Genomic DNA, 27,581 nt, shown 5'->3' with positions numbered 1-27,581 from the left:
TATTTTGTGTGGTTTCTATTCTTTCAAATTTGTTAGCATGAGTTTTATGGCCCAGAATGTGGTCTATTTTAATTAATGTTTCACATGAACTCGAGAATGGGTATTCTACTGCTGTTAGATGACGTATTCTATAAATGCCAGTTAGATCAAATTAATTGATGGTGCTGGTCAGCTCAACTATATCCTTACTGATTCTCTCCCTGGTGGCTCAATCTGTCAATTACTGATAAACAGATACTGAAAACTCCAACTATAATGATGGATTTGTCTATTTCTCCTTGCAGTTCTATTAATTTTTCCCTCATATATTTAGACACTTGGAGTTGGCTGCATACACACTAAGGACTGTTATGCTTTCTTGGAAAGCTGACTTTCTTATCATTATATTATTGCCTTTTTATCCCTGATAATTTTCTTTGTTCCGAAATCTGCTTGCCTGAAATTAATGCAGCTACTCCAGCTTGCTTGCCTGAAATTAATGCAGCTACTCCAGCTGTCTTTTTTTTTTGAGACGGAGTCTCGCTCTGTTGCCCAGGCTGGAGCACAGTGGCGCGATCTCCACTCACTGCAAGCTCCGCCTCCCGGGTTCACACCATTCTCCTGCCTCAGCCTCCCGTGTAGCTGAGACTACAGGTGCCGGCCACCACGCCCGGCTAATTTTTGTAATTTTGTATTTTTAGTAGAGACATTTTTGTATTTTTAGCCAGGATTGTCTCCATCTCCTGACCTCGTGATCTGCCCGTCTCGGCCTCCCAAAGTACTGGGATTACAGGCGTGAGCCACCACGCCTGGCCTACTCCAGCTTTCTTTTGATGAATGTTAGAATGTCATATATTTCTCCATTCTTCTTTTTTTTTTTTTGAAACAGGATCTCCCTCTGTTGTCCAGGCTGGCGTGCAGTGGTGCAATCATAGCTCACTACAGCCTCGAACTCCTGGGCTCAAGTCATCCTCCCACCTCAATCTCCTGAGTAACTAGGACTACAGGTACCTGCCACCACACCCAGCTAAAATTTTTTTGTGTTTTGGTAGAGACAGGGTCTTACCATGCTGGTCAGGTTGGCATTTTTTTAAATGTAATCTATCAGTGTCTCTATATTTAAAGTAGGTTTCTGGTAGACAATATATAGTTGGCCCTTGATTTATTTTTAAATCTACTCTATTAGTCTCTTTCTTTTAATTGGTACATTTAGACCATTCACTTAAATATATTATTGACAGATTAATATCTACCATATTTGTAACAGTTTTCTATTCAATGCACTTGTTCTTTTTATGTTTGTTGTTGTTGCTGTTACTGTTTTTCTTCCTTCTCTTTTTCTGCCTTCTTTGGTTTTAATTGAATATTTTATATGATTCCATTCTCTCCTCATTTAGCACATTAATTGTATTAGTCAGGGTTCTCTAGAAGGACAGAACTAATAGGACAGATGTATATATGAAAGGGAGTTTATTGGGAGAATTGATTCACATGATCACAAGGTGAAGTCCCACAATCAGCCATCTGTAAGGTGAGGAGCCAGAAAGCCAGTCCAAGTCCCAAAGGCTCAAAAGTAGGGAAGCCAACAGTGCAGCCTTCAGTTTGTGGCCAAAGGTCTGAGAACCCCTGGCAAATCACTGGAGTTAAGTCCAAGAGTCCAAAAGCTGGAGAACTTGGAATTTGATGTTGGAGGGTGGGAAGTATCCAGCATGGGAGAAAGATGGAGGCCAGAAGACTTGGCCTTCTAGTCTTTCTCCCTTCTTCTGCAGGTTTTTATTCTGGTCATACTGGCAGCTGATTAGGTTGTGTCCACCCAGATTGAGGGTGCGTCTGCCTTTCCCAGTCCACTGACTCAAATGTTAATCTTCTTTGACAACACCTTCACAGACACACCGGGAATGATACTTTGCAGCCTTCAATTCAATCAAGTTGAAACTCACTATTAACAATCACATTAATTATACTTCTTTTTAACAAATCTTTAGTGACTGCCCTAGAGTTTGCAATATACATGATAACTAATCTAAGTCCATTTTCAAATAACCATATACTAATTCATGGGTAGTACACAGGTATCTTAGAAAAGAGTATTCCCAATTTCTCCCTCTCAACCCTTATAACACTGCTATTACACATTTCATTTATTCATAACCCATAATCACCCAATATGTTGCTGTTATTATTATTTGGACAGTTATTCTCAACCTGATAAAGAACATCTACAGAAACCCTACAGCTACTCATAGAACTCAGGAAAGCACTTTCCTTATTATTACTGGTTTATATAAAAGATACAACTCAGAACAGTCAAGTGGAAGAGATACCTAGGACAAGGTATGGGAGAAAGGGGCACTGAGCTTCCATGCCCTCTCTAAGTGTACCACCCTCCCAAAATTTTAACGTGTTAACCAACCCAGAAGCTCTTCAAACTCTGTTTGTTGTTCAGGGGTTATTTATGGAGGTTACATCATGTAGGCATGATTGATGATTAACTCAATCTCTAGTCCCTCTCTCCTTCCTGGAGGTTGGGGTGGAGAGGGTAGGGCCGAAAGTTCCAGGCTGGTCTTTTTGGTGACCAGCCTCCATCCAAAAGCTATCCAGGGGCTCACCAAGAGTAGCCTCATTGACGGGCGCGGTGGCTCACGCTTGTAATCCAAGCACTTTGGGAGACCGAGGCGGGCGGATCACGAGGTCAGGAGATTGAGACTATTCTGGCTAACACAGTGAAACCCCGTCTCTACTAAATATACAAAAAAAAAAAAAAAAAAAAATTAGCCGGGTGTGGTGGCGGGCACCTGTAGTCCCAGCTACTCGGGAGGCTGAGGCAGGAGAATGGTGTGAACTCGAGAGGTGGAGCTTGCAGTGAGCCGAGATCACGCCACTGCACTCATGCCTGGGTGACAGAGCGAGACTCCGTCTCAAAAAAAAGAAAAAAACAGTAGCCTCATTATAACTCCTATCACCCCTATTACTCAGGAAATTGCAGGGGATTTAGGAGCTCTGGGCAGGAACTAGACCAGATACTTTTCCATGATAACACAAAACCCTTAGCATAGCAATCATCATGATTTTAAATTCCTCGTCTGATTTGCGAATTCTCTGCCATCTCTGAGTCTTATTTCTAAGCTTGCTTTGTCTCTTCCAGTTGTGCTTGGCGTTGTCTGCCTTTCAGCATGCCTTGTAATTTGTTGTTAAAAGCTAGATATAACATATCAGGTCATAGGAGCTGAGATAAATGGCCCTTTAGGATAAGGTGTTATGTTTATCTGGCTAGAGTTAGGCTGTGTCAAATGTTTGCTGCAGTTGTAGGTGTCAGAGGCTTCAGTTTTATCTAGTGTCCTCATTTTTGTCTCCTCCATTGTCTTTGGGTTTTCCTAGAAATGCCTTCTTAAATGGAGTTGTAATCCACCATTTTTATACTACAGAGTCCTGTTGATGTGGTGGTAAGATACTGTGAAGGCAAAACATTCTACAGTCTTATGATTAATTCCCAGAGTTTTCTTTAATGGGCCTGAGTCTCTGGGCTACGACCCTCAGAGAAGTTTCTTAACTTTTGCTTTTTTCCTCCAGTCATGATAGACAGGAAGGCTAGAGGGGGCTGAGTTGTCTAACTGCCCTTCTGCTAGGTCAGTTTAGGCTCTGGTAATGTAATTCCCCTTGAAGACAGGTTTGTGTTACGCAACACTCTGGGCATATCTCAAAATGGTTACTTTTCCACTCCCACTGGCCAGTCAGGAATGTTTCTGTGGTCTTTACCATGAGAACTTGGTAGAGATTCTTGGAGTAAACCTCAAACAAGTGGGGGAGTATCCCACTAAGACTGAGTACCCAACAGTGTTTAACTCTCAAGCTAGTCCACACGCAACTCCAGCAATTAGTCAATTACAATTTAAGTTTTGCTCTGATTTCAGAGGCTTCTGGTCCCTGTAAACTGTGATTCTTTGCATTTGTCTGTCTGTCTCTCAGTTTTTGCAATTTGCCCTGTGACTCAATTCACTAATACTAAAACAAAAAGAGTTGTTAATCTTCAATTTGTTCAGCTTTTCTCTTGTTGTGGGGAGTGGAGTGACAACTTTCAAGCTCTTCACATCTTGGGATAGACGGCATTTGCTTTTGTTTTGTTTTTTGTTTGTTTGTTTATTTTGAGACGGAGTGCAGTGGAGCGATCCCCGCTCACTGCAAGCTCCGCCTCCTGGGTTCCCGCTCTTTTCCCGCCTCAGCCTCGCGAGTAGCTGGGACTACAGGCGCCCGCCACCACGCCCGGCTAATTTTGTTTTTCGTGTATTTTTAGTAGAGACAGGGTTTCACCGTGTTAGCCAGGACTGCATTTGTTTTTTAAAAATCTTTTTCCTAATGATATAAGTAAGGATATTTACTGTAGAATGTTTGGAAACAAAATAAATATCATCTACTATCATCCAATCTGCAATAAGTCATAGTTAAGGTTTTGATATAGTTTTATTTTTAATATATATGTTTATATAAAAGAGTGCATGCGGCACATGAAAATAAGTATTGGATTTCCCCCATTTTCAGAGGCTATATCTGTAAATTCTCTAAAACTGTGGCTGAAAATATTTTCAACGTTGAATGTCTTTTATAAGAAATAGGATCCTAGATGAGTTCCCTTCAGATCGTTTAGGGCTGGTGGGAATTCTGCCAAGGGTCACATGAAAGGCAGGACTGTGACATCCTCTTTATGATCACCCTTGTGCCTAGCCTTAAAGGAGTATCAGCAAATGTTGGTTGACTTCATAGATGAAAAGGCTCATTTTTCCCATCTACAAAAAGTATGAAACATCCTCCTTCTCCCTTTCCCAGGAGGCCAGAAAGCTGAGCGTGAGATTAAATACTCAGTTAAAATAATTTAGGTGGTTAGTGTATTTTTTTCCTTCTCCTCCGAAAACATATTAACATTTCCATTTTAGTAGCTGTAATGTTTAGAATATACATACATTTTACTTGAAAGCTGCCACATAGTCTATTTTGGTTTTGGGTTTTTTTGTTTGTTTTTTCGTTGTTGTTGTTGTTGTTGTTGTTGTTGTTTTTTTTTTTGAGACAGAGTTTCGCTCTTGTCGCCCAGGCTGGAGTGCAATGGAGCAATCTTAACTCACTGCAACCTCCACCTCCCAGGTTCAAGCGATTCTCCTGCCTCAGGCTCCCAAGTAACGGGGATTACAGGCGCCTGCCACCACGCCCGGCTAATTTTTGTACTTTTAGTACAGATGGGGTTTCATCATGTTGGTCAGGCTGGATCTTGAACTCCTGACCTCAGATTGTCCATCTGCCTCGGCCTTCCACTGTGCTGAGATAACAGGTGTGAGCCACCGCGTCCGGCCTCATAGTCTATTTTAGAAGCTGACAGGCTGCAAATAACAGGTAGACAAATTAATGAAGAATATCCGTCTTTCTGCCTATCCCGAAACACGTTGATCAGTGGGGGGTCGAGGGAAGGGTAGGAGTATGCAGGAGAGACCCGCGGAGAAGAGGGGAGAATCTACAACGGATAATGTCGTAGATATTTACAACATTTACTCAATGGTAGGTTTTTTTTTTTTGTTTTTTTTTTTTTTTTGAGACGGAGTCTCGCTCTGTCGCCCAGGCTGGAGTGCAGTGGCCGGATCTCAGCTCACTGCAAGCTCCGCCTCCCGGGTTCACGCCATTCTCCGGCCTCAGCCTCCCGAGTAGCTGGGACTACAGGCGCCCGCCACCTCGCCCGGCTAGTTTTTTGTATTTCTTAATAGAGACGGGGTTTCACCGTGTTAGCCAGGATGGTCTCGATCTCCTGACCTCGTGATCCGCCCGTCTCGGCCTCCCAAAGTGCTGGGATTACAGGCTTGAGCCACCGCGCCCGGCCAATGGTAGGTATTTTTATCCTCGTTTTATTGGTTGGAGAATTATATCATGGAGGTTTATACAACTAACAAGTGGGGGAGCCAGGAGAGAACACATTCACTCTTTAGTTGATTCATTCATTCATTCAGTCAACACATTTTTGGGAGTCTTCAAAATGCCAGACACTATTCTATCCCCCGAGGACGCTTCAGTAAACAAAACAGCCCCAAATTCTTCCCCTATGGAGCTTTTTCGGCGAAGAGCGGATTGGTTAGGAGCTCACAATCGGCAGCAGATGCTTGTAAATAACCGGACTTTTTTGCATTCTCCTGCCGTGCCCCCGGCCCGGCCTCCGCCTCCGGCCCTGTTCCAGCCCCGCCCCCGGCTCAGGCCCCGCCCCCGACTTCGGCCCCGTCCCCGGCTCCGGTCCCGCCCACGACTCCCGCCCAGTGCCCGGCGCCGGCACGCCGCCTGCGCTCCCGGAGCGCTACTCGTAGGCCGGCGCTCGGCGCGCGCACTCACACTAAAGACGTTTCTTCCCGGCGGGGAGGAATCCCGCCGGCGAGCCGAACAGCTCCCCGAGCGCAGTCCGCGGACCGCCACCCGGCCAGGGCCGCTTTTGTCCCCCGCCCGCCGCCTATGTCCGAGAGGCCGCCCGCGGGGCGCATCCCGACCGCGAGCGTCCGGTCCCAGAGTCGGGTGTGGCTGGGACCCGAGGCTGGCATCTCTCGGGAGCCGCAAGGCGAGAGCTGCAAAGGTAACGCGGCGTGGCGGGGACGCGGGAGCGGAGCGCGGGGCCAGCTGACTGGAGGGAAAACGCCGCCTCCCTGCAGCGGTTCCCGGAATCCCCTCCGGTTCCCTTTCGCTCTCCCCGACTCCTCCTCCTCCTCCCCTCCTCCCTCCGCGTCCTGAGGATGCGGCTCGTGCGCCCTTCCTCTCTCCCGGGGCCCCACCTGCGAACCCAGGATCCCTCCCGGGCCCTGCCCTGCGCCCTCCACGCGTCGCCTCTGCTGGGAGTCCGCTTTCGTTGCGCCCCTCCACGTCCCACCCCGCCCCACCAAGGATGCCCAGAACACCAGACACTTGCCACTGCAAGATGTGAGTCGTTGCTAAGTTTGAGGGTCACATTCCTCCAGGTCCACCCCGCCTTGCAAAACCGGCTCACCAGCCCAGTGCTCAGGTTCGGGATCTCCAGCCCGCCCCCTTGAGGTCCCCTGGGATTAGCGCCCCCTCGACCTGCGTCGTGGTCACAGACGGCACCGGGGCTGGAGTGGCCTACACCCCTCCGGATCCGCTGCGTGGAGGCAGGAGGGGGAAGGGGCGAGGGGACGTGGCCGCGGAGACACAAGGGTGTACCTTCCCAGGGTCGGAAAGGGAAGATACTGGGAAGATATTCCGCGAACATGGAAAGGCGATCGGCACTTGTGTTTCAACCCTGAGCAAATCAATCTGTTACACACAGTAGCGAGTTGACTCCATCAGCCCGTTTAAAAATTTGGTTAGCAGTGGTTTTATTGACTCTGAGTATTCCCACCTCCTTTCTTTTAACATTTTTTTTTTTCCTTGTTTTGTTTAGCAGGAAGTCTTAGAAACGAATATAGCATGTTTGGGCGTGGATTAGTGGTGGGAAGTGCCGGAGCTGGCTCAGGGAGACGTGGGGTTTCCCGTGTGTGCTAACTAGCCCAGGGGCTAAGTCCCACTCCTTGCCAAGGTTTCTCAGTATCCTGTCCACTGACCCCCAATCCACCTGTGCAGACTTGAGGGGGTGAGGGGATAGCAGAGACCCTATCAAAATCTACCCTAAGGAAAATATCCAATAAACTCCCCTAGCAATTAGGGCATAGCTGATAAGGCTTGATCTGTTTGTCTCAGAAAATGAATTGAACTTGTCAGTTCTGTTGTTCATAAAGTTGTTTTCCACAATTTTAGATAATCAAAAATCTACATGACTCATTTTTCTTATATTTCCTCTAAAGTTTCTCATGTGTTTATTGAAAAGTTAAAGAAAATCTGATTTTGGTTCACATAATTTGACAATGGTGATTTGTTTAAAAGTCATTTCAAAAAGTATGAAAAGGATCATAACCCAAGAAGTACTATCTTAGAAGTGAAACATTTATTAAAATATCTATTACGTGGCTCACACTTGCACACTCAAAGCCACATTGGACTCATTTTTTCTGCTACCTTTATAAACCTTCAAACTGTTCAAGAGTCAATGGTATGTATCATCTTTGATTATCAATCATCATGTTTTGTTTTGTTTTGTTTTTGACAAAGTCTCGCTCTGTCGCCCAGGCTGGAGTGCAGTGACGCAATCTTGGCTCAATGCAGCCTCCCTCTCCTGGGTTCAAGTAATTCTCCTGCCTCAGCCTCTTGAGTAGCAGAGATTACAGGCATGTGCTACTACGGCTGGCTTTTTGTATTTTTAGTAGAGATGGGATTTCCACTGTGTTACCCAGCCAAGTCTGGAACTTCTGACCTCAAATGATCCACCTGCTTAGGCCTCCCAAAATGCTAGTATTACAGACTCAATCATCATGTTTTATCAAAGCTAAAACCCAGACTAAAATGCTGTTGCTTATAAGATGCACTTTCGTTTTATGTAATGAAGAAAAAACACTGTCAATCTTACTATGTCATGCCACCAGAATGAAAGCATTCTGATTTTAGAAATGCTCAAATGTGAAAAGAAAATGTGCATGTTATAATTTGTGAAATGTTAGTGAGTTAGAGCAGAGCTTGATGGCACTGGCCCTGAGGGTCCTTCTTCTTCCTTTGGAAGAATGAAACTGGGGGGTATGCAATTCAGGGAAGAGTGAAGGAAAAACAAGTAGTTGGCAGAGGAGGTTGACAGACTTAGAGGTACAGAAAAGAGAAAATGAGGGAAAAAGAGAGGTGTGTATGATGGGGAGGAGTTCAGAGCCACCGCCAATTTTCTCTGGCCCCAACAGGAAAACAAGTTACCCCACAAACCAGGGTTTTACCATCTGGTACATGGGGATATCCATCAACATTGTCATTGGTTTTCATTTATTTGTTTTTAATTCTCAAGTTTAAAAAAAAAAAATTAAAATTCAAGTGTGTCTCAACCACCAGAACCTATAGTGAGAATTCTCTGTAACAAATAAGAAAGAAGAAAACTGATCCAGTCTTTGGTTTTTTTTAAAAAAAAAGAAAGAAAGAAACTGAATCGCAACATACTTTGCTTGTTTCTTTTCTTGCAAAGGAGCAGTGGGCTGTTTCTGCTGGATGAAGGTGAGTGAGATGGGGGAAGGTTCACTGGGCACCAACTTTCCGGGCTAGAGAAATTGCCCAGGCTTTACAGAACAAGCTGGAATCAGGTGCAGTTGTAAAAAGGAAGTCAAGGTTTCACTCTGCCATATCAGTAGGAGGTGCTAAAGCCAAACTAGCACCAGCAAAGTGAACAGAAATGGTAAGGGGGAAAAAAAGGAAAGGAAAGAACAACATGGCTTGCAAGGCGTCTTACTGAAAACAAAGAATTATGCTTGGAACAGAAGAAATTCATTACCATTGCCTTACACCATACAACAACTTGATAAAAATATAAATCCAGTAAAACAAACTCAAAGATGAGAAAATTGTAAATTGGAGATGAAAAGGAAGATTGCAGACCTAAAGGAAAATTGAAGACCATTAAAACATAGTGACAGAACAAATAAGTCAGGAGAAAGAACAGAAGAAATACTGCTGAAAATAAAAGTATTTTAATAGAAGAAAGCCCAGTAAGGAAGCCCAGTGAATTCAGCTGAAAAAGGACAAAGATTAAGAAGAAAGAAGCAATTGTGAAAGACAAAATACAATAAAGAATTGGGACCACTGGAGTCCAAGACATAGAGAAGTCAACAAATGGGACAGAAAATTCAAATAAAAATAAGTCCGAAGAAAGCTTCTTGAAATGAAGAAAAAATGGTCTGTAGGCCAAAGGAACATGCCATGTTCCAGAAAATGTCATATGGAATACAGAAGCACTAAGATAAACTACTTAAGTTCGAAGAGAAAGAATTATTTAGGAATCTGAGAAGAAAAAGTAAAGAAGGGAAAAACAAAATCAAGCTGGCCTTAGACTTCAGTGCAGCACTACATGCCAGATTATGATGATTATGAGGGAACAGTTCCAAGGGAAAGAAACTTTTCGGGGCGCGGGGGAGGGGCAGGTATTTTTTTTCCAGAAGAACAAAGGGAATTCAGCACCCATGAACTGTTTTTGGAAAAACAAAACTTGCTGGGTAATAAAATCCAGGAAATAGCAAATTAAGAGATAAATCAAAATAAAGAACTTAAAAGTAGAGAATGGTAAAAAGACTCTTGATGAGTATTTATTCTATTTAAATATAGAATTAATACATCTGTAGAAATTATGGGTAGGATAGAATGGGATTATAAAGCTAGACAAAAATATACAGCCAAAAAAAAAGAAGTCGGGGAGGAAGATGGAAGGAAATATGAGAATACCAATATTCTCTTCTTTCAAAGAATGGAATAGTAAATATGGTATAAAATTAAAAGGTGCTACGTGAATATGTAATGCTGTAGCTTTTAATATCTTTCGTAAGTTTTATTTAAAACCTTAGAGGGATATTGTAGGAGATTATACTTTCTTATGGACAAAAAAATTTAAATTTTAGCAACTCCTTTGACTTTATTTTAGTCTTTCCCCAAGTAACATTAAACAGAAACACTGTGTGTGTGTGTGTGTGTGTGTGTGTGTGTGTGTGTATGCATAGAAAGTTTTGTGGGATTATGTTCACCTAATGTTAATGATAGTAATCGTTTTTACAGAAGAAAAAAGATATTTGAAAAATAAACTAGAATCAAATATGCCAAGATGTTAACAATTGTTGATGCTGGATGATAGGAATAAGGATGAGTGTTACTTTCTTCTTTGTACTTTTTCATATTTTTCTAATTTCCAGAAAAAGACATGTAATTGTATTTGTCTAACATTTCTGAATCCAGTTCATTCATTATTCATTGCCTTCCTGGCAATATGCATCAGTCTGTGTCAGACAGAAGGAAAGACACAGCCATGCTTTCTACCAGGAGACTGAGGCAGCGAGTTCCCGGAGGGTTTTGTCCATCTAGGAGGAGGTGAAATTCAAAGAATCACTTCACCCAATCCATCCATTTGATCTGGGTCTTGAAAATTGGCAGGGTTTGTCTGGTCTCAAGGTAAATGGCAGGTAGAGCTTTTCTTTCAGAATGGAGAAGGCCGGAGTGTCACAGGGTGAACCTGTGACAAAATTGGGGTTCAGCCTGGGAAACCACATAGGTTGTTGGCTTCGCACAAGAAGGAATTCAAGAGCAAGCTGACAGAATAAAGTGAAAGCAAATTTATTAAGAAAGTCAAGGAATAAAAGTGTGGCTACTCCATAGGCAGAGCAGCAGCATGGGCTGCTCCACTGAGTATACTTATGGTTATTTCTTGATCATATGCTAAACAAACGATGAATTATTCATAAGTTGTCTGTGAAAGGAGTGGGAGTTCCTGGAACTGAGGGTTCCTCACTTTTTTCGACCATATAGAGTAACTTCTGGATATTGCCATGGCATTTGCAAACTGTGGTGGCACTGGTGGGAGTTTCCTTAAGCATGCTAATATATTATAATTAGCATATAATAAGCAGCGAGGTCACTTTTGTCACCATCTTGGTGTGGCGGGCTTTGGCCAGCTTCTTTACTGCATCCTGTCTTATCAGCGGGGTCTTTGTGACCTCCTATTTTATCCTGTAACTAAGAATGCCTAACCCCCTGGGAATGCAGCCCAGCAGGTCTCAGCCTCATTTTACCCAGGAGCTACTCAAGATGGAGTCACTGTGGTTCCAACACCTCTGACAAGAGCAGGGCATGACATGTCACCTGGAGCTCAGCAGGGCAGTAACTCCAGGAAAAACTGGAAAGGCTGATAGCCTTGACTTTAACCTAAGGAGCTTAGTGCATCGTCAGGCCACAGTGAGCTACAGACTGAGCGGACTACATAATTCGCAGGGCCCACCCAGAGCCAAATAAAAATGCAAGAGAAAGTACCACTAAAGGTACTAAAATATAAAGACTTTTCTTCCACAGTAATGTTTTTTTGTTTGCTATTTAATATCATTCTAAGTAAAAAAAATAGGCTGGGCGCGGTGGCTCACGCCTGTGATCCCAGCACTTTGGGAGGCCAAGACGGGTGGATCACAAGGTCAGGAGATTGAGACCACCCTGACTAGCATGGTGAAACCCCGTCTCTACTAAAAATACAAAAAATTAGCCGAGTGTGGTGGCGGGCGCCTGTAGTCCCAGCTACTCAAGAGGCTGAGGCAGGAGAATGGCGTGAACCCGGGAGGCGGAGCTTGCAGTGAGCCAAGATTGCGCCACTGCACTCCAACATGGGGGACAGAGCGAGACTCCGTCTCAAAAAAAATAAAATAAAAATAAAAACTTGAATTATTAGCATGAATATTGCAGTTCTTTATATTATGCAAAACCAGATTTAAATAAGAATGTTTAATTCATATATGGAATTATGAATTATACCAAGTTATACCATTAGGACTTTACAGCACATCTTGGGAGTTTCCCTCGAACTAGCCAGAAGGAGCAAACTGAAGCCAGACAGGAAGATTGCAAAGAGGGAGAGTCTCCACCAGGCACAGAGCCACCCGAAGGAGCCCTCCCTCAGGCACAGGGATACCGAGGGAGCTGGAGAAGATTCGTACAGGTCCCTGGGTCCCCTCTGCCCTGGTGACTCTAGGATGCGTGTACTTGCACCTGACTTCTAGGCATCCCCGTCCTGCTAGCTTCCCCTCGATCCAGCCTGGGGCAGGCTCTGGGGAAGTCAAGTCTTGCATCTCCCTTTCCCAAGCACCTACCATCCTAACCCACAGTGTAGTGGCCTCGTCCAAGGGTCTTTACATCTCTGCCTCAGACATGCTAGGTACCTGAGTCAAGAGTGACCCAGAGACTCATCCCTGCCAGACCCAACCTCCAGCCAGCTGCTCTCTGACTCCAGTCCATGGGGCGAGGCTGGAGTGCTGGCCCTGACCTCTCCAGCATCTGCACCAGGAGAGCTTCAGTGGAATGTGGTCCCAGTTGACGCCCCATGCCAACAGCAGCAGCAGTTAGACATAGAGAGAGAAGCCAGGCAGGGCCTGGGGTTCCTCTGCTGGGAGCCTAACCTGCAGGAGATGGGGAAGAATCCAAGTGTGAGCTGGGGCTCCTAGCACAAAACACACATTGAAAGATAAAATGGTTAAGAATTTCGGGACAGCCACAGGAGAGCCTTAAGCCAAGTGTAGGATCCTTCTAGCTGCAGGGCCCAGAGGGACTGAGACTAGCCATGCTTTAGGAAGACTGATCTATTTGTAGTCAGCAGGAGTTTTAAGGCGCTCCATTAATAATTTAGGCAGGATACCAAGATGGGATATTATATTTTCCAAGCAAGAAGAATCTAGTAATCAGGCATGTGGTTCCAAGTGAAGTATGGGTCACCAGAAAGCAAGGGAGGAAGCCATCCCCTGGCCCAGAGGGGGAGAATGGGACTTCTAAGTGTGTGTGTGTGTGTGTGTGTGTGTGTGTGTGTGTGTGTGTGTTTTCTCGGCTGCTGAAGAGACTGAGTGTTCCTGCAGATATATAACAAAGATGAAGATGTGCCACCATTGGAGACAAACGGAGGGACCAGAGGCCACATGTCAGAGGTCAGATTAGGTGTACAAGTATAAAGGAGCTGCCCTGCATGGGCACGGTGGCTCACACCTGTAATCCAAGCACTTTGGGGGACTGAGGCCGGAGGATCACTTGAGCCCAAGAGTTCAAGACCAACCTGGACAACATAGCAAAACCGCATCTCTAAAAAAAAAATACAAAAATTAGCCAGGTATAGTGGCACATCCCTGTAGTCCCAGCTACTTGGGAGGCCAAGGTGGGAGAATCACTTGAGCCCAGGAGGCAGAGGTTGCAGTGAGCTGAGATTATACCACTGCACTCCAGCCTGGGTGACAGAGTGAGGCCCTGTCTCAAAAAATAAAATGAAGAAGTTGCCCTTCTACAGTCTGGGTGTGGTGGTACCTAGGGGAATGTTCACAACTAGGCAACCCCTCTGCTGTGGAGTGATTATGGGAGATGACGTCACATCAAGATGCCTCAGCAGATGTTTCTCAATGGTTACAGTATTATGGGATTAGTTCCAGGCAGTCACGCTTGGATATCTCATGGGTGATGGAGTCTGTAGCAAGGCTGGAAATTTTGACTTCGAATCACTTGGATTTCTCTAAGAGAATACCCCAGGTTGGACCTGCTACTGTGGCAACAGAGAAGACTTAAAAATTACATTGTTTTTAGCTTGAACTTGGTCTTGTGAAGTCCTAATTAGGGAAGAGGAGTCAGTCTGGGGGTCTAGGGGAAAGCAAAGAGATAAAGCAGATAAGCTATAGGTCTACCTTGCTTCATGGTCTAGTACATACAAACAGAAAGAAGAAGCAGAGAAGCTATAGGTCTACCTTTCTTTATGGCCCAGGACATATGACCCTCCTGCACATATAACTCACAGTCTTCCTGCTTACCATCAAATGCTTCAACTTATCATCAAACATCTTGGCTGACAGAAGAATGCAAGTTAGCTCCCAGCTACCTTGGCGTTGTCAGTCCTCCACGTAGCACTCTTCAGCCCAAATTGCATTTTATAAAATCCCCAAAAGGCCTTTGTCTTCTGGCAATCACCTCCTCTCTTACTGACCTGCCCATTGCTCCCTTGCAATGTATTTTCCTACTTTCTCTAATAAATCTGCCTTTCTTGACCTAAACTGTCATGGTAAATTCTTCTTATGCCTGTGTCACCAGCCACAGACAGTCTACACAAGCCATGACAAGTCTGCGATTTCATGGTCTTTTTTTATTTTGATGATATTTCCCCAGTGTTTGGGGGACAGAAGAATGCCCACAATCTACAGGTCTTAGTCATGTGGTGGGGACAAAATATCCGAGAGAGAGAAGGAGAAAGATCTACTGGGGCTCCTTAAAATTCTTCTTGAAGAATTCCTTTCTCACCTGCGAGTAGGGAAGACTTTCTGATTATGACTCCAAATTTAGAAGCTAAGAAAGAAAATACCTTTAAATCTGAAAACGTAAAACTCAAAAACTTCTGGGTGTTTTTTTTTTTTGGGAGGGGGTGTTTTTTTTTTTAAAACAGCACAAGCAACTCAAAGGGCAAGTGACAGACTGGGGAGAGAAGAAAAAGATGTGACTCATATCACAGTTTCCCTTCTACTTTAAAAAAAAGCTCCTGCAACCCAGTAAGAAAATAGCAACAGCTCAATGGAAACATTGCCAAAGTCACGAACAGTTAATGAGAAGGAAATACAAATCACTCTTAAACCTATGAAAAGATAAAGATGTTTGATCACACTCAGAGTAAGAGAAATACAAATTAATGTGAAAGACAATTTTTTGTTTATGAATTTGAGAAAAATCCAAGAACTTGATGATGATACACCTGTAAGAAGAGATGGCAGGGAAACCAAAATTCTCACACGTTACAGGTGGTTATATAAATTTGTACAGCCCCGAGGGTGGCTGGAGTGACAGTTTCTATCCAAATTACAGATGCCCAGTTTCATTGCCAGGTCTCTTCTGTCTGCTTCTTCAGACCCGCCTTCCCCTCTCCCCACTCTTTAGTTGGCCCAGGATCCTGTCTGGTAAGGATACAAACCCAGGCCCCTTGCCCTATGGCTTCTGGTTGTGTTCAGCCGATGGGGAGCCCCAAATGAGAGAAGTGAGGGACACAGTGAGGGATATTTATCCCTCAGCCTCCTGCCTGCACTGCCCTCTTGGTCTGGCTGTGTCTAGTGGTCTCATGTCATAGCTGCTCATACAGGAGTTTCTCCTTACAAACTGCAGTGTTGGCTCTTTCTCTTCCCCTTCCTGCCCAGAGTGATTTATAGCCATCAATGTTGTGAGCTACAGATTCTCAACTCTCCCTTCTGCAGGCCCAGAGTGGTCACAGCCCTCAATGTTGTGAGCTACAGGTTCTATACCCTCCCTTCTGCAGGCCCAGAGTGGTCACAGCCCTCAATGTTGTGAGCTACAGGTTCTATATTCTCCCTTCTGCAGGCCCAGAGTGGTCACAGCCCTCAATGTTGTGAGCTACAGGTTCTATATTCTCCCTTCTGCAGGCCCAGAGTGGTCACAGCCCTCAATGTTGTGAGCTACAGGTTCTATATTCTCCCTTCTGCAGGCCCAGAGTGGTCACAGCCCTCAATGTTGTGAGCTACAGGTTCTATATTCTCCCTTCTGCAGGCCCAGAGTGGTCACAGCCCTCAATGTTGTGAGCTACAGGTTCTATATTCTCCCTTCTGCAGGCCCAGAGTGGTCACAGCCCTCAATGTTGTGAGCTACAGGTTCTATATTCTCCCTTCTGCAGGCCCAGAGTGGTCACAGCCCTCAATGTTGTGAGCTGCAGGTTCTATATTCTCCCTTCTGCAGGCCCAGAGTGGTCACAGCCCTCAATGTTGTGAGCTACAGGTTCTCGACTCTCCCTTCTGCAAGTCCAGAGTGGTCACATCCCTCAATGTTGTGAGCTACAGCCCTTAATGTTGTGAACTACAGATTCTGGACTCTGCCTTCTGGGCCCCAGAGTGGTCACAGGCCTCAATGTTGTGAGCTGCAGGTTCTATACTCTCCCTTCTGGTTTGCCTACAGCCTCCTCACACATTTGTAAATACAGTCCTGCACCCCCTAATGATGTCTTGGGCAAAGATGGACTCTTTATATGACAGTGGCCCCATAAGATTATACCATATTCCTACTGTACCTTTTTTGTGTCTAAATATGTTCAGATACACAAATGCCACTGTGTTGCAACTGCCTGCAGTATTCAGCACAGTACCACGCTGGACAGATTTATAGCCTAGGAACAATAGGCTATACCATATAACCTAGATGTGTAGTTGGCTACGCTATCTAGGTTTGTCTAAGTATACTCTATGATATTCACACAATGAAATAGCCTAACAATGAATTTCTCAGAACATAGCACTGTTCACAGTTGCAAAGATACGGAATCAACCTAAGTGTTCATCAACAAATGATTGCATATAGAAAATGTGGCTAGGTGTGGTGCTCACATCTGTAATCCCAGCACTTTGGGAGGCCAAGGCAAGAATCCAGGAGTTTGAGATCAGCCTGGGCAATATAGTGAGACCCCGTCTCTAAAAAAAATTTTTTTTTTTAATTAGCCGGTGTGTGGTGACACATGCCTGTAGTCCCAGCTACGTAGGGGGACAGGTGGGAGGATTGCTTGAGCCTGGGAGGTTGAGGCTGCAGTGAGCCATGATTGCACCACTGCACTCCAGGCTAGGCAACACAGCAAGACCCCGTCTCAAAAAAAAAAAAAAATTATATATATATATATATACACACACAGTATATTCAGCCATAAAAAAGAATGAAATTATGTTTTTTGCAGCAACATGGATGGAACTGAAGGCCATTATCTTAAGAGAAACAACTCAGAAACAGTCAATACCACCTGTTCTTATAAGCGGGAGCTGTTAATAAATAATGTGCACACATTGACATACAATGTGGAATAATATTACTGCCTGAGAAGGGTGGATTGGCGTGTAGGGAGTTAAGGAATGAGAAATTACTTAATGGGTATAATGTATACTATTCAGGTGATGGGTATACTAAAAGCCCAAATTTCACCACTATGCAATATATCTATCTAACAAAACTGCACTTGTACCCTTTAAATGTATTTTTTTAAAGTGTCTATCCTAATTTGAATGAGGTGTTTCCTGCTGAACCCTAACTGATACGTCATTTGTCTAACAGTTCTACTTCTGGAAATTTCCCCACACTTAAACTGGCACATGTACAAAATGAAAGAGATTTCCTTGCAGAAGAGACTGGAAATAATTCAAATGTCTATAGTAGGGGTGCTAATTATATAAATAATGGTGTGTCTATAGAGTAGAACTCTATCCAGCTATTTAAAAAAACAAGGATAGAAAGATCTTCCAAATATATTTTTAACTGAAAAAAGCAGGGTGGAACAGGGACTATACATGCTATCTCTTGTCTAAAAGATGGGGAAATTAGAAATATGCGTTTGTTTTTGCTTATGTGTGGAGACATTCTGAAGGATTCACAAAAGAAAAAAAAGTAGTTTTCTAAAGGGAGTAAGACTTTTCACTATTTTTTTTTTTCTTTGTATGCTTAAAATTGTTGAACCCAATGACTGTTGCCTGTTCAAAAGTTAAATTTAAAATTCCTCCCTGACTAGGTGGGGGATTGGGCCCAGAAGTTGAGACCAGGCTCACTTGAATAAATGGGGTAAATGATCCAGTTCCCGGAGCTAGGAATTTTACTATTCCTTACAGGTCTCTCCTTGTCTTGTTTTTGCTCCCATTTTTATATTTGCAATTTAATTAGACACTTCAGAATTTTGATCACCTAATGTTGATTTCAGATGTAAAAGTCAAGAGAAGACTCTAAAAATAGCAAAGATGCTTTTGAGCCAGAATGCCTTCATCGTCAGACCGCTTAATTTGTTTCTCATGGGTGAGTGCTGCTTTTTATCTTAGCTCTTATAGAAGCAAGCTGTGATGCCATCCTCATGGAGAGCCCTGGCAGGAAGTAGCAAACTAATTTCCCTGACTAGAGGACCCAGTTCCAGCCTGCCTAGCGTCAGGAGTTAAGTGGAAAGCAGATAGGAAACCTACACTAGTGGTTTAGATTCAGTGTAATTTCCTGTCCTGTTGTTAATTTTCAGAAAACAAATGAGTGACTTAAGGCAATAATAATTGGGACTATGCTCGCCTATAATTTGAAGAGTAATTTCTCCTAACACCCTTTCTTCCTCCCCAATCTTTGATAAATGTCTTTTAACTCTAAAGTTGATTAATTAGTAGCATGCTTATTCATATTCTGAGAATGTTTCTAGGATGGACAATTGCTTCTGAGGACACGCCCTCAGCCAGCCCAAGTACTTAAACAAAAACAAGGAAATTATTTTGGTGTTAAAGATCTCGTGTGTGGCCGGGTGCGGTGGCTTACGCCTGTAATCCCTGCACTTTGGGACGCCGAAGCAGGTGGATCACGAGGTCAGGAGATCAAGACCATCCTGGCTAACATGGTGAGCCGAGATGGCGCCACTGCACTCCAGTCTGGCTAACATGGTGAGCCGAGATGGCACCACTGCACTCCAGTCTGGCTAACATGGTGAGCCGAGATGGTGCCACTGCACTCCAGTCTGGACGACAGAGCGAGACTCTGCCTCAAAAAAAAAAAAAAAGTTCGTGTGTGTGTGTGTGTGTGTGTGTGTGTGTGTGTGTGTGTTTTGAGACATAGTTTCACTCTGTTACCCAGACTGGAGTACAGGGCGTGATCTCAGCTCACTGCAGCCTCCACCTCCTGAGTTCAAGCAATTCTCCTGCCTGGGCCTACCACGTAGCTGGGATTACAGGCACCCACCACCATGCCCAGCTAATTTTTGTATTTTTAGTAGAGACAAGGTTTCACCATGTTGGCCATGCTGGTCTCAAACTCCTGACTTCAAGTGATCCACCCGCCTTGGCCTCCCAAAATGCTGGGGTTACAGGCGTGAGCCGCTGCGTCCAGCCTTTTTTTTTTTTTTTTTTTTTTTTGAGACAGGGTCTCTCTCTGTCACCAAGGCTGGAATGCAGTGAGCGATCTCAGCTCACTGCAGCCTCCGCCTCCTGGGTTCAAGCAATTCTCCTGCCTTAGCCTCCCAAGTAGTTGGGACTACAGGTGTGCACCCCCACACCCAGCTAATTTTTTGTATTTTTAGTAGAGACAGGGTTTTGCCATGTTGGCCAGGCTGGTCTCGAATCCTGACCTTGTGTGATCCACTCACCTTGGCCTCCCAAAGTGCTGGGATTACAGGCATGAGCCACGGCACCTGGCCCCAAATATATTTTTAAGTGGAAAAAGCAGGGCAGAACAGGGACCGTACATACTGTTGTTAGTGTCAGCTCCCAAATGGATCTTATCTCAGCTCAGGTCACAGTCCTTGCACCATGTGCTGCTGGCACCAATGTAGAATAAAAACCATCTATGTGGACATTTTTTTAGTACAAGAAAAGTCTCAATCTGATACCAATAAATGTGTGTTAAAGAATTCCAGACTTAGAGTAATCATTGCAAGTTGAGCCCAGATAAAACTGTTGCCTCTCTAATGTGTTTTCTTCCTTCTAGTGTGTATCAGCCTCGTGTTTGGTATTTCACATGATTTGCCTGGTAAGAGATGTTTTTTGGCTTCACTAAATTTTGTATAACAGTGAAAGGGTTGGGGCAGCCTTTCAGAGGTATAAAATGTGGGATATTTGATTTCTGATTGTACATCTGTTACCAATTTTATTGGGATTCTTTCTCTGTAAAAGGAGCTAAAATGAGCTAACTCTGGTTTTTTGAGAGATACAAAACTAGTCTAAGAAATGAACACTAGAGATCATTTTTAAACTTCTTTAAAGAATATTCAAACTCTTAATAATCTCACTAATAGAAGAACGAGGAGACACAGACTGTGCCAAACAAAAGATGGCCCAGAAATACTTGCTCTTTAATTTACATTCTTCCACCCTGATGGTTCCAAACAAAGGACGATAATCTTTTTTAACTAAACTTCTTGCTACATATATAAATCTGTCCACAAAACTTCATTAAGCATTAAATATGTGTCCAACCTTGCGCTAAGCGTTGGTTGGGGTTGAAGAGTTGGCAATCAAGAAACAAAGGCCTGGGTCCTAACCACAGGAAACTTAGATGATCTTTAACAATTTAACCATATAAGGCAGAATTTGGCAAGTGTGGCTTTAATGTTTTATTTATCACTGCCACTTCCCACCTGCATGACATTGTATAATTCAACTCAGTGTCACAGTCTGTAAAATGAGTCTCTTCTTAGTGCCTACTTCAGCATTGTTACGGGGCTTAAATGCTTACAAAGGGCCAGTCTGGGCTCATGTTATACTCCCCTGCTCTCTGTGATCCAGGGAATAAGTATGCTGGGGAATCCAGAGGAATGAAAATTTGCAGTGGGCTGAGCTACTTAAGGAGGACTTCATGGAGGAGCTGGGAGCTGAGTTGAGAGAACGACTTGGGGAGGGAGAATGGGTAGGGGAGAATGAAAGGAAGTGCACCACATGGGCTGGGATGGCCTGGGTTATTTTGGTCCAGTGAACCATGGAGGGACAGTCCAAGGGCATTGGAGAAGCCCTTCTGTCCAAACTCTCCTTACACAGTGCACAGTTCCTGTTTCCTACAGTTGCCTGCCCTGACAATATGTTGTTCGTGAATTAACTTATTAGTTCATTTCCCATGTCCTGTAGACTTCCTGTTTTCAAGACCCAGGGCTCTCTGGAGGTGTTATCTGCCAGAGGTGTGGGTTCTAGATCCCAAGAAATGACTGAACAGTGACCAGAATACAACTGTGGGTTCCAAATTTCAATGCCTTTTTTTCCTTCTTCTCTTTAGATTACACAAATGAATCTTGCACTTTTAAGATATCATTGCGAAATTTCCGGTCCATCTTATCATGGGAATTAAAAAACCACTCCATTGTGGCAACTCGCTATACATTGCTGTATACAATCATGAGGTTGGTTTGATATTTCATTTTCTCTTGGTAAACATATTATTGTTCTGTTATATGGGGAGTGGAAGAAGAGATGATCTTTTCTCTCTCTCTGCCTCTCCCTCTCTCTTTTCCTGTCTACCTCTCCTTCTCTCTGCGTTTCTTATTCAGAGCCTTAAAAGGCCAAAGGCAAAACACAATCACACATCCATTTTTAATTAAATTGAATACTTTAATAATCCACATTTATTTTGACAAAGCTTGTATGTGTCATCAAATTCAATTTCTACAGCTCAGAACCTCACATACAAAATAATTCTTGTGTATGGGTTAGGCAATGATTTCTCTATTTCAGTCAGTCTGAATGTTTAAAAGTCCCATTATCTGAGGACAGGAATCCAAAGGTCTTTTGACCAGGTTGATGGTTTATGTTCACTTTACTCTGTTGGGACACCAGAAACTGCCTGGCCTAGTCTGGGACAGGCCTGGGTGCAAAGTCTGGTTTGGTCACTAACCAGCTTGACACTTGGCACAGAGTTCAGCCCCTAAGCGAATGTCTCTGCTGAGAGGTTGCTGCAAGGATTCATGACATAATGGATGGAGTCTTGTTTGTCTTTCTTCTTCCCACGCCTACCAATCTTAGAAGTCATTGCTTTGATCTAGCAACCCCTTGGAGTGTCCTTTTGTTGGTTATTTATTTGGCCTAGAGCTGCTGCCGCTCCTGCTTACTGACTAAGCCAGTGGAAGACCTCTTGTGAGTTTCTCTTTGGTGCCTGCTAAAGTCTTAAAAGTTTTTCTCTGCATTGAGTGGTCACATGTATCATCCAACTAACTGAAGCTTGGTAGATGAGATGTCTGCGCTGTCCCTGAAATAGACCAGGTCTGACTTAGGACTGGATTATCTAGTCTTAGCCAGAGAGGGAGGGGGTCTCAGGGAAGGCATTCATGATTGTCCCATAGAGGGAGGGAGATCTGAGGCCTCCACCATGAGGGCCCAAGTTTCATTCATTCATTTACTCATCCGGCAAATTTTACTGAGCACCTGCTACCTGCCAGGGGGTCCAACTGTGAACCAAAGTCCTTGCCCTCCTGGAGCAGATATTATGTAAATGGAGACATGAGTAAACAAAGGTATAGTGTGACAGGTGTGGGTAAATGCTACGATCAAGAAGAGAGAGAGGAGGCCGGGTGCGGTGGCTCAAGCCTGTAATCCCAGCACTTTGGGAGGCCGAGACGGGCGGATCACGAGGTCAGGCGATCGAGACCATCCTGGCTAACACGATGAAACCCCGTCTCTACTAAAAGATACAAAAAACTAGCCGGGCGTCGTGGCGGGCGCCTGTAGTCCCAGCTACTCCGGAGGCTGAGGCAGGAGAATGGCGTGAACCCGGGAGGCGGAGCTTGCAGTGAGCCGAGATCGGGCCACTGCAATCCAGCCTGGGCCACAGAGCGAGACTCCGTCTCAAAAAAAAAAAAAAAAAAGAAGAGAGAGAGGGACTGAAAGTGCAGGGGTGGGGAGGGTATAAGATGTTCCATTTTCAATAAGATGGTTGGGAAGATCACTTAGTACAGTGATATTTGAGCAGAGCCCTAAAGGAAACAATGAAGTAAGGCACCCGAAAATAGACTCTCATTACGTCAATGCTCACACTTTCCTTTTTCCATTTTTTTCTTTCCAAAGTAAACCAGAAGATTGGAAGATAGTTAAGAACTGTGCAAATACCACAAGATCATTTTGTGACCTCACAGATGAGTGGAGAAGCACTCACGAGGCCTATGTCACCAACCTAGAAGGATTCAGCGGGAACACAACCTTGTCCAATTGCTCACGCAATTTCTGGCTGGACATAGACAGTGAGTTTATCTCTGTTTCTCCACTTTGTCCCCATCATCAAGATCATTATCATTTGCTATTCTGTGAAATAGGAGGTCTGCAAAGGTGTTTTAGACCTGGGGCTGGGCTCACCTCTTGGCCCTGCCACTTCGTAGCTCTGTATCCGTGGACTGCTTTGCCTCTCTGAGCCTTGGTTTTTTTAATCTGAAAAGTGGAATGATAACTTATGCTTTGCAGATTCGCCCAGTGCCTGTATAAGGCAGTAGGAGCTGCTGTTTTTTGGTTTCATAGCCGGACAGGAAGTGTGGAGCCAGGTTCAGGTGGGCTGGATCTAGCTCTCCCACCTCTTTGGCCCCGTATTTTCTTTCTTTCCTTCTTTTCTTTTCTCTTTCTTTCTTTCTTTTTCTTTCTTTCTTTCTTTCTTTCTTTTTTCTTTCTTTCTTTCTTTCTTTCTTTTCTTTCTTTCTTTCTTTCTCTTTTTCTTTCTTTCTTTCCCTTCCTTCCTTCCTTCCTTCCTTCCTTCCTTCCTTCCTTCCTTCCTTCCTTCCTTCCTTCCTTCCTTCCTTCCTTTCTTTCTTTCTCTCTCTCTTTCTCTCTTTCTCTCCTTCTGTCTTTCTTTTTTTGTTTTTTTGAGATGGAGTCTCACTCTGTCACCTAGGCTAGAGTGCAATGGTGCGATCTCGGCTCACTGCAACCTCCACCTTCCGGGTTCAAGCGATTCTCCCACCTCAGCCTCCAGAGTAGCTGGGATTACAAGCACACACCATCACGCCTGGCTCATTTTTTGTACTTTTAGTAGAAATGTTCCACCATGTTGGCCAGGCTGGTCTCGAACTCCTGACCTCAAGTGATCCGCCTGCCTCAGTCTCCCAAGGTGCTGAGATTACAAGCATGAGCCACCACACCTGACCCCAGTGTTTTCTTGATACAGCAACTCCACCCCCACATTATAAACCAATAGTTCTTTTGTGTGTGAACACCCAAGTGTGCATGCACCTAGGACCCAAAGCTCAGAGGAGAAGACTAGAACCGAAGAACAGGTCTACCCCTTCTTTCTTTCCCTATGACTCAAGTCAGCTCCCTAAGGCACTGTGTTAACAGCTCCAGCTCTGTTACTTTTTCAATTTCCCGCTTTACAACGAGTTTCCAAGAGAACCATTTGGTCTCAGCTTCCTGTTGTAGGCTAGGCGGGTGTGCACGTGCTCATACATGCTTAGCAAAGTAGTAAGGATGACTACTACTTTGTTGCCACTGTGGCAAACAATTCAGATATGACATTTGCCAGATTTGTGTGCATGTTGATGTATGTGTATAAACAGACATCTGTGTGTACACACAGAAAAGAAAGAAAATCAGAATTTGTAGTTCATGGTATTTGGGTTGTTAAAGAATGCATATTAAAGTAACAATGAGATATGTTTCATGACTCAAATGATAAATATGAAAAATACATAAATATCCAGGCTTAGAGGGAATACAAAGAGCTTGCTTTGGCATGGTCCATCTGAAGTAATTGACAGCATGTATTAAAAACCTTAACATGTGCTTACTCTAATCCAGAATTCTTTAGTAACTTGTCCCAAAGAAATTATTAAGGCCGGGCACAGTGGCTCACACCTGTAATCCCAGCACTTTGGGAGGCCGAGAGCAGTGGATCACTTGAGCTCAGGAGTTCAAGACCAGCCCGAGCAACGTGGCGAAACCCTATCTCTACATTAAAAAAGAAAGAAAGAAAAAAAGAGAGACAGAGAGAGAGAGAGAAAGAGAAAGAAAGAAATTATGAAGGACAAATGCAAAAATGTAGTTCGAAGAATATCCCATGATACATTAAGTCTTTAATAAAAATCAGAGACAATTTAAATGTTCAAAACAGTGAATCAGTTAAATCATGATACAGTCACTTAGTGGAATAGCATTAGCAATGAAAAATTATGATGTAAATCAGGTCTTGGCAGATTTTCTATACAGGGCCAGAGAAGAACCACTTTAGACTTTGTGGGCCACGTATGGTCTCAGTCACATATTCCTGTCTGTTTTTGTTTTCTGAACAGTGTCTTTTGAACCGCCAGAGTTTGAGATTGTTGGTTTTACCAACCACATTAATGTGATCGTGAAATTTCCATCTATTGTTGAGGAAGAATTACAGTTTGATTTATCACTCGTCATTGAAGAGCAGTCAGAGGGGATTGTTAAGAAGGTAAGTGGCTTCTCCTGTTAGGATCAAAACAGTTCTGAGTGGGTAGTCAATGCACTTGACTGTCTGTTTTGAAAGGAAATTTGCAGTTGAACAATTAAAGCTGAAAGGTCAGGCTTCTGTGTGGTCTGACCTTAGGGAAGAAGTCACTATAGTTCATTCACTATATTGATCTAAACCTGCAGCACAGTCTTCTTTAAAAGAATAAACCACAGCTGGGCGTGGTGGCTCACGCCTATAATCCCAGCACTTTGGGAGGCCAAGGTGGGCAGATCACCTAAGGTCAGGAGTTTGAGACCAGCCTGGCCAATATGGTGACACCCAATCTATACTAAAAATACAAACATTAGCCGGGTCTGGTGGCAAACACCTGTAATCCCAGCTACTCCAGAGTCTGAGGCAGGATAATCGCTTGAACCTGGGAGGCAGAGGTTGCAGTGAGCCGAGGTTGCACCATTGCGTTCCAGCCTGGGCAACAGAGCAAGACTCCGTCTCAAAAAAAAAAAAGAATAAGCCACATGTACAACATAAAGGAACACACAGGAGAGAGGGTGTGGGAGGGAGATGCAGAGTACAGCCAAATTTCTGTGAGCCCTGGAGAGATTTCTTTGAAAAGGAGGGTTTAGCTGAGCCACCTGTGAAAAGCATCTGTTGCTGCCTGTCTGGCCGTCACACACAGTAAGGAAGTGGCTCTTCTGGCAGCTCTGTCCTCTCATAATTTCTGCGAAGGACCTGACTGTCAGTAACCTTAGGGTAATCTGGTATCAGACAGACCTGGATCTTCAATTTTTGTTGTCCCTGTCCCTCCGAATGCAGGAATAAGTGGAAATGGACAAATTGCTCTCACTGGTATAGCAGCAGCTTATGTCTGTAGAGCCCTTTGCCAAGTAGAAAACCCTTGCAAGTAAGACCAGCCTGAGAGATAATCAGGGTAGATGCATTTCAGGCAGAGGGCACAGGAAGTTCAAAGGTTCTGAGGCTGGAGTGGGCCCGGTGTGTTTCAGCAGCAGCAGGGAGAGGTGGCTGAACTGGAGTAACCAAGCAGGAGGTGAGGGGGAGGTGAGGTCAGAGGGTAAATGTGGCTGGACCTGGTAGGAGTTTGTGGGTCTGGGTCTTCTGAGTGTGATGGAAGCCCCTGGAACCCAAGGCTTAACAGGGCATCCTGGCTGGGCTGTTAAAAATAGACCATAGGGGCAAAGATGGGAGTTAGGAGACCAGTTAAGACACAGTCAGGGTGGCAGTCACTTAATAGGCAGTAACAAATTATATGATTATTACCATGTTTCTTTTAATATCAACATGGATTATAATCAATACTCTAGGAAAAGGAGCAAAAATGGGGGGAAAGTAAGTTTATGTGGCATAAGGACTATGTGAAGTATCATTAAATCTCCTGTTTCAATCATGTCTCATTTGTGTTCACCCCATAAGCAACTAACTCTATGTTTTAGATTATGATTCCTAAAATAAGAGACTGATGCTTATTAGGATACTGACTACTCTGTAAGAGGAAAAACTGTAGTTAATAGACACCTTCTTCGTAAAGAAAATTAGCCTTTAAATTAAATCAAGAAAAAAAAAGCTACTAGTATAATCCAAGCAACAGATGGTGGTGGCTTGGACCTTGATAGTAGAGGGATAATGAGTAGTGAGAAGCCATCAAATTCTGCATATATTTTGGAGTTTTGTTTGCTTGTTTGCTTGTTTGTTTTTGAGACAGAGTTTCACTCTTGTTGCCCAGGCTGGACTGCAATGGCACGATCTCGGCTCACTGTAACCTCCGCCTCCCAGGTTCAAGCAATTCTCCTGCCTCAGCCTCCCTAGTAGCTGGGATTACAGGCACCCACCACCACACCCAGCTAATTTTTTGTATTTTTAGTAGACAGGGTTTCACTGTGTTGGCCAGGCTGGTCTCTAACTCCTGACCTCAGGCAGTCCACCCACCTGAGCCTCCCAAAGTGTTGGGATTACAGGTGTGAGCCACCATGCCCAGCTCATAATTCTGCATATATTTTGCACACGGAGCAAGACGAACTTCCCCATTAACTATGGAAGATGATGAATGAAGCAGGTGAGGGTTAGATAGGGTTAGAGGGTTTGGGACATGTTAAATTCCAGGTGCCCATAAGGGATCTAGGAGGAGA

The 27,581-nt window shown here is 44.1% G+C and overlaps 1 protein-coding gene across 3 annotated transcripts in view; it reads left to right on the top strand.

Annotated features, from left to right (window-relative positions):
* Nucleotides 1-6,265: 6,265 nt before the first annotated feature.
* IFNAR2 (interferon alpha and beta receptor subunit 2) overlaps nt 6,266-27,581 on the top strand; it is a 34,922-nt gene continuing 13,606 nt past the window's right edge. For all 3 annotated transcript variants that reach the window (XM_025379165.1, XM_025379162.1, XM_025379163.1), the window contains exons 1-6: nt 6,266-6,571; nt 18,284-18,375; nt 20,032-20,073; nt 21,310-21,433; nt 23,091-23,263; nt 25,295-25,440. In XM_025379165.1, coding sequence (XP_025234950.1) covers nt 18,321-18,375; nt 20,032-20,073; nt 21,310-21,433; nt 23,091-23,263; nt 25,295-25,440 — 540 coding nt within the window. In that variant the 5' untranslated portion in view covers nt 6,266-6,571; nt 18,284-18,320. The remainder of the gene's footprint in view (nt 6,572-18,283; nt 18,376-20,031; nt 20,074-21,309; nt 21,434-23,090; nt 23,264-25,294; nt 25,441-27,581) is intronic.

This window comes from Theropithecus gelada, chromosome 3 (genome assembly GCF_003255815.1).
Source record: "Theropithecus gelada isolate Dixy chromosome 3, Tgel_1.0, whole genome shotgun sequence".
Taxonomy (NCBI): domain Eukaryota; kingdom Metazoa; phylum Chordata; class Mammalia; order Primates; family Cercopithecidae; genus Theropithecus; species Theropithecus gelada.
The sequence above is the reverse complement of the archived record's forward strand: the minus strand, read 5'-3'. Positions and strand labels throughout refer to the sequence as shown.